The 7653-nt window shown below is 39.6% G+C and overlaps 1 protein-coding gene across 1 annotated transcript; it reads right to left on the reverse strand.

The window, feature by feature from the left end:
• Window positions 1-1725: 1725 nt before the first annotated feature.
• On the reverse strand, window positions 1726-2853 carry LOC103565913 (olfactory receptor 52P1-like). The gene has a single exon (XM_008542113.2). It carries the CDS (start codon window positions 2851-2853, stop codon window positions 1726-1728), a length of 1128 nt encoding a protein of 375 aa, XP_008540335.2.
• Window positions 2854-7653: the final 4800 nt, after the last annotated feature.

The raw sequence follows: 7653 nt of genomic DNA on the forward strand, positions 1-7653 counted from the left end.
GTCCCAGTAATGTGCTTCTCTTTAATCAGAAGTTCTAAATTTCTAGGAGTCTCCCCTCTGCAGATCACATGTGTCCTTATGTTATAGTTTCTTGTACTGCAGGTGCACAGGGAGGCTAGGCTGTCCCCTTGGCCCGCTGGTTGTAAGGCTCAGCTGTGTGCAGCTTCTATGGTTCCTTCAATCACTTTATTAGGCATGGGAAGCCCCAGCACAGTTGACTGCAAGGTCCAATGGCACATTCCTGCTGCAGTTTTTCTAAGTGAGTAAGCCCCCAGTGTTGCTGGTTTCTAGGCTCAGGGGCTCATAATTGCTGTAGGCCTCCAGACTGTTAGGCTGTTGTCAGCTTTCTCAGCAGTGCAGCTAGGTGGTACTGGCCCCAAGTGTGACAGCACACAATTGTTTCACGTTTGGAAGCTGGAACGGATTCCCTATGCAGCTGATTGAGAAGCACAAGTTTTCTGCAGCTGACAAGCCCCACAGCCTGCAGACCCACACACCTTGTCAACACAGTCTTGCCCTGTACACACATCCTACCCTGCTGAAGCAGACACTCACCCCATTGCAGAGGTCGCACACACCCCCACATGTGAGTCCACAAGTATCCAAAGGGCTTCTTTGTGGGTGAGGCCAGTCCTCAAGTTGGGCTGCCTGGCCTAGCTGTGCTAGGTTAAATTGATGTTCTGGTGGGTGGAGCAAACCCTGTGCTAACAAGCCAGGCAAAGATCTCCAATGGTGTTTGCCAGTGTCTGTGTCAACATACCTGTACTAAGTTGAAATAATGGCTGGCACCAATGTTTAAGTCCCTGGGGAGGTCATCCCAGCTACCTCTTGCCTCCTTGAGATACACCTAGAGTCTATCAAGTGAGTCTCTTTAACCAAAGGACTGTGCAACTTTCTATCTGGTGATTTTGTATTGCTTTCTGGAATGAATGAATTTGTGCTTGGATCCTTTAAAAGCAGGCTTTATTTTCTCTTATATTTGAGAGCTTTTCTGGGGGTATTTCCCATTGTTTTCAATGGTCAGCAAAGACGGATATTATGACACTCATGAAAGTTTTACTGAGTTCAAAAGTGCTTATTGTGGCAAAAGCCCTCCTACTCAGGTTCCTCAGTCCCCCGGGAAAAGCTTCATCCATTAAGATGGCTCCAGATCATGAAACACTGCTAGAATTGTGGCTAGAATTGGCTTTTTTCTCTCCATAAAGGTATTTCTGCTTCTTCCACCTCAGTAAGCACTGCCCTTTGTTGTGGGGGTTCTTTTTATCCAGTTTCTGGTTCTCTCTCCATGGTAATTGTTCCAAGGTAGTTGTAAAATTTTTGTATTTTTTGTGTCCATGGGAGGAGGTGATTTCAGAGTCTTCCTACACCACTATCTTCCCAGCAACCTTACCATTATATTTAAAAACATCTAGATGAAAAGAGCAATTGCCTGAAGAGATAGTACATGTTGAGATGGTATCCAAAGATAATGAGTATGTCAGGTCCCTTTCAGAAATAAGATACTATTTAGAAACAGACACAGAGAATTTGAGAAATAGAAAACTGGAGCAAACATAAACTTTCCACCAAGACATGGAAAGATGATTTGGGATCATTTACAGAGAAATTTTGCAGGTAGTTGATGAACATGAACACATATGTGATCATCACCAGGAAACCCATACTATTAGATGCTCCTGTTAAACAGACATAGAAAGAGATATCTTAAGCACTCCTTTTTTCAGTTCATAGCTCAATGAAAGTACAAACAAATTGGTCCTTCATGTAAGCCAAAAAACAAAACAAAATGCTACTCCATGGTCTATTTTTTCTACAGCTCATCTTGGAATACAACTGGATCTTGGATGGTTGGGTAAAGGCATTGTCAGCTGTCCTCATTGGTCTTTTACTTACAGGTATGTTGCCAGGGCCCACAGCCCATGTAGTTCCTCTGCACAGATATTTGGCCACCTTGTCCCGCATTTCCTTCATCTTTATACCATAGATGATAGGGTTGAGCATTGAGGGTAGGAGAAGGTAGAGATTGGCAAGGAGAATGTGGGCATGAGGTGGGATATTGTGACCAATACGGTGGGTAAAAGATGAAAAAAGTGCAGGCACATAAGTGACAAGGATGACAAAGAGATGGGCTGAGCAGGCGTTGAGTGCTTTGCAGGTGGCATCTCGAGAGTTGAGGTGCACCACAGCCTGCAGAATGAGACCATAAGAGAAACCAATAAGCAGCATATCAAGTCCCACCACAATCAAAATCACAAAGAGTCCATAGATACGGTTGGGCCTGGTGTGGTCACAGGCCATTTTCACCACAGCCATGTGGTCACAGTAGGTGTGAGGAATGACTACATGGCAGAAAGTCAACCTTTGAAGTAGAAGAGGCATGGGCAGAATAAGAATCACACCCTTGGCTAGAGCTGCTAGTCCCAAGCGTCCAACTAAGGAATGGCTCAGAATTGTGTTGTAATGTAATGGCTCACACACAGCCACGAAGCGGTCAAATGCCATTGCAACAAGTAGAGCTGATCGTACCACAGAAGCTCCATGGATGAAAAACATCTGGGTGAAACAGGCATTGGATGTTATGTCCCGGTGATTGAACCAGAAGAGACAGAGGAGCTTGGGCAACAGAGCCAGAGTGGATATGAGGTCAGCCACCATAAGCAGGGCCAGGAGCAGATACATTGGTGTATGGAGTGTGGGATCTGTTGCCACCAGGAAGAGGATAGCACCATTGCAAATGAGCATAGCCAAAAACATGGAGAAGAAGGAAAGAGATAGCCACAAATGCTGTGACTCTAAGCCTGGTATACCCACCAAAGTGAAGGTTGTGAAGCTGGAATGGTTGAAGATTAGCATAGTAGACACCGTTGGTGGTTGTTAAAGAAAGTTTAAACACCTGCCAATGAGACATGGGTTGTGGATTGTTTTTATTAGTTTGTCTTTTAATGACATGCTGAGCTGGGGCTCAGAGAAAGACAGAATACCTCTTTGGGATCATGGAGTCTGCAAACTGGATTCAGGCCTATCTCTAAGCACTTATATTGTTTTCACACTCATTTCTTTTCAAACCTTAGTCTTCTTTTCTGCATAAGGGATGTTGTAGTGGAACTTTACTCTTTCGTATCCCAGTTCAGCAATTCTACGCTTCCAAAAATTTTTGTGGAGTTCTAAGAATAGGAGAAAATAATTTTATCCTTGATTAAAGGATGGAAGAACTTGATAAGTGAACAATGATCTTCTCATTGTGAAACTTCCTAAATAGAGAGGAAATATGCTCCCTTAACCCTTGCTACAGGAGTGCTGAGCTGTTGGGGAAAATTTCCTTTGAGTTACTTTGCTTTAATGTGTCAACCTTCTTTCAAGAATCCACTGTCTGGAGGCCGATCGGGTGGCACAGTGATTAAGTGCGCACGTTCCGCTTCGGCGGCCCAGGATTCGCTGTTTGGATCCCGTGTACAGACATGTCATTGCTTGGCAAACCATGCAGTGGCAGGTGTCCCACATATATAGTAGAGGAAGATTGGCACGGATGTTAGCTCAGGGCGTCTTCCTCAGCAAAAAGAGGAGGATTGGCCAATGCTAACTCAGGGCTAATCTTACTTTAAAAAAAAAAAAAAAGAATCCACTGTCTGGTCATAATTCTGTTTCTCCCCGTGATTCTGTTTCTCCCTGTGGGGGTCCTCTGTTTTTTGGACATAATATGAAGGGTATACTGTCCAAATAAAGACACAATTATATTGCTGCACCCCAGTATCTCTAAAGCTAAGCATTTATGCACTTAAAGGACAGTCCTTTGAGGTTTTTATATGACACATGCATCTTTCGCTACAATTGGCCCTCATGTGTGGATTGAATTGCCTTTACACATGGGGCATTTACTTCAAATTAGTCCACCAGGCTACCTAAAAGTTCTCATTTATTCTTCAGTTTCTATCATGAATTATGCAGAATTTCTCTCTCTTTCCAGAGTTCCATAGACACTCCAAGGAGTGTTTAAATCAAGAAGTTGTTCACTAATGCCTGCCTGTATGGTACCTACTTTCTTCCATCTCACACATGTTGTCCATTCCCTCTTTTCTTTTTACTTCATGTACATTGAATTTGTGCTTATAGCCTCTACTCATGGTTCCATATGTTACGAAACTTAACATTATGATCTAAAATGATATTTAGAAATTTATCTGAGTTATTGCAGTCATGAGGATGATTAATGATTTCTATAAGAAACAGGTGTACATATGTCTGCATAATGAAGGAAATCTGTATTAAACTTAGATTTCTAATAGGAAGTTAATCTTTATTAGACTATGTACACATGTATGTGGGAGGAACAGCCCGGACCAATGACACAGGAAGAAGAATCTTGCCTGAATATATAAAGGTAACACTGTCACCAGTGTTTTGTAGAACATACTAGAGGGAACAATTTTCCTTTGGAAAATAGTGATATAGGGTGTACTTAGAAGTAACTTTGCATTGACATCTACACAGACACTGAGAACAGTTAGCTCTTATAGAAGGAAGCAGCATCCCAGGTTGGGTTTATTGAAGAGGATCTGTAGATCACACACAATACACTAAGAGCTTAAGATGAAAACAGAGACATTAATTTACCCATATTGGTAAGAGTTCTTGAGTTATACTAGAAGCCCACTGTAGAGAACACACATGACATTAACAGGTAATATATTCTGAGAACAATGTGAATCGCTGGTTTCATTAATAATGTTACAGGATACCATTTCCACCACACAACCTAGGGAAAATACCTGAATATTTAAATCTCTCCTTTAGAACATAATAATTCAAGAAATACTTGTTTCAGATTATCTGTAGTGTGATTAAAATGAATTCTGTATTAAAATAAACTCTGCACCACACATCAGGATTCTTGGGACTTGCCTGCATGTAGTAGGAACATAAATATTAAATTTGCCTATACTAACTATTTTCTGCATATTCTTTGTGTTTTTTAAAAAAATAAGCATGGCTTATTCCAGTTCTCATTCTCAAATTTGAGATCACTCATTATTGGTTACTACTTGTATTGTTTTTATACATTCCCTAAAGATCATCTTCACTTTTCTTATAGGTGTCTGACCCTAACTGATTATTACAAGTAAAATTCTTGTGATCTGAGATTTCAAGTTTGAAAAGCAGCACCTCTTACAGATTACTCTCTTAATCATACTTAAATCAATTAAAATGTGACACCCATAAAATTAATTCATTTGTTAAGGTTGCTACAAAAGATTACACAGAATTTATGTTGCTAGATTCTTCCACATTCGTAAAGTTGGACTCAGTTTGGGATACATATTCAAAGAAGAAAATAATTGATAGGGCATTAGCTAGTCTGTATTTATTCTGGAGCTAACAAGACCTAGAGGGAGAATGGGAACAGAAATACAGGTAGAGAGATGGCATGTACCACTTAAAGATATAGAAGAATCATACATCACATTCTTCTCCTCTATCCTCACTCCTGTCATTCTTTTGGGTAAATTAAGTTTATATGCAGATGAGAGGATTTCATACTTCCTTGGATTTCCTATTCCAATGTCCATCACCTTCCCTGCATGCACTCTTATCCTTCCACTCTTCTAACTCTTCACCCTAAAACTGTTTTAATTTCCTCCCAACATCAAGATGTCTGAACTATTGTCCTTCAACCATAACCCTTACTTCTAAATCAGTACTGATTATCATAATATAGACAAAACATTGCACAATTCTATTAATAGAGCCCACAATCAATTTATAGTTTTTTCAGTCTCAATTGAGCTCTCAAATATCAATAATTATTATTTGTTTGTCATTTACTTCAAAAATCATTACTTCCCAGAAGGCCAATAGCTATGATCTCATATTTAATTGACCGGTACTCTCAGGCAACAACATTTCTCATTTGTCATGGAGAAAATAAAGTGCTTAGATTTCTGAAAAGTAATTTCCTGATCTTGAGTCATTGCTAAGAAAGAATGGTAAAATATATTATTTCTTGTCAAGAGTGCTCCTATTCCAGAGCCTTGACTCCAGCATCTGTAGCATATAGTGAAGGCATGCTCTTAATGAGACTGATAGTTCTCCTGAACTAAACACCGTCCATGACAGGAATTAGAGGAGACCCACAGATGTCCTTCTGCTTTAGGCAAATCAACGCTAGTCTGGAAACCTACCCACTATCCACCATCAACACACATCTCCTGTCCCTTTTGACACAACAATCTGTCTATAGAATGGTTCCACAAAAGAATTTAAGTTAGATCTGAACATCCATTTCCCCCTCATATATTTTCAGAATAAATCCCATCATAGATCACATCTTTGTTTACTATTGCCATCTTAAGAAAACTTAGCTTTCCTAATCAGTCTTTGTCGCCAGTATTGTTATCACCAAATAGTTATGGAATCTCCTAATTATATTCAACTCCCTAACCACCCATCACTACCAAAATCTTTATGTTGTACTCTTTGGAATTTACAGACTGTTGTAAAAATGACTTCTCTTTGAAAATTCACTTTACTTTCTTCCTCTAGTGGAAATTAGACTATGCTCTGAGCACATTGCATTTTGTACATCCATGTCAAATGGAAGCTTTTTTTATACGTTTCACTACTCGCACACTACAGAGTCTAGAAATGAGGTATGTATTAAATCCTCTTGCTCCTGATTGTACTTTCCAGATTTTTCCTCCTAAAAAACCCAGGGTCCTTTGAAATACATGCTGTCAGATCATTCCACCCTTTTCCACTCCCTGAGCAGTTAGTATGCTTTCAGTCACCTTTCCCCATCAAGTTACATTTCTGCATCTTTCTTACTCCTTTTCCCTCTATTACTACTTCTGTCATAATTATTGCCTATAATCAATTCATATAGATGATCTGATAAAAAGCTTCATCTTTTGTTTCTTGACCTCATTTCCAAAGGTCTTTTCCTTCATCCCACTCTGCCACTCACAATATCATAAATAATGCACTAGAATAATTGCATCACCTTTAAAATCCTGTTTTAAAACTCTTACAAACTGTAACAATCTCGTTTAAAACTCTTACTCATCGTCTTACATCTAGCTCATTGTTTTCCACTTCATCCTTCCTAGTACCTTCTACTTCAACAAACTTTTGACATCATAAAGATTTCTAATCCATCAATGCTACCACATTTTCTTGTCTATTACCATCTTACCACCTCACCAAGTTAGAAAATATGTTCCATTACTAAAATCATCTTCTTTTGTTTATAGTCCACTTCCTTGTTTCTCTTTCCCTTAATTATACTAATATAGTAAAGATCCAATCCTTGTTATACTCAACTCTATCTTCTTTGCATCTATACCTAAGAAGCTGAACATGGCTTTCAAAAAACACATACTCATTGATTGTAGTTTAACCACAGTCCTTAGGTGAGTTCTCAGCATAGCCAGACAATCATAATCCATTTCTGTTCCCACTCTTATCCTGCTAGATATTTCATTGTCTTTCTTCTTAATCTCCCAACATTCTGAGCTCCCTCCTCAAAATTAGAAGATGATCTTCCCTTTTCATAAGAAAACAGGATAAACCAAAAGATACTTTTCTCTTTTCCTTGCCAGCAAAATAGCATCCAGTGAATAGGTACCCATATACTGTGCCTTCCTCTTAGGACGGATGGCC

This window comes from Equus przewalskii, chromosome 6 (assembly GCF_037783145.1).
Source record: "Equus przewalskii isolate Varuska chromosome 6, EquPr2, whole genome shotgun sequence".
Classification (NCBI taxonomy): domain Eukaryota; kingdom Metazoa; phylum Chordata; class Mammalia; order Perissodactyla; family Equidae; genus Equus; species Equus przewalskii.

What these genes read in the sequence shown, in the direction of transcription:
- LOC103565913 (XM_008542113.2), bottom strand. Translation starts at nt 2,853, where the DNA reads ATGCTAATCTTCAACCATTCCAGCTTCACAACCTTCACTTTGGTGGGT.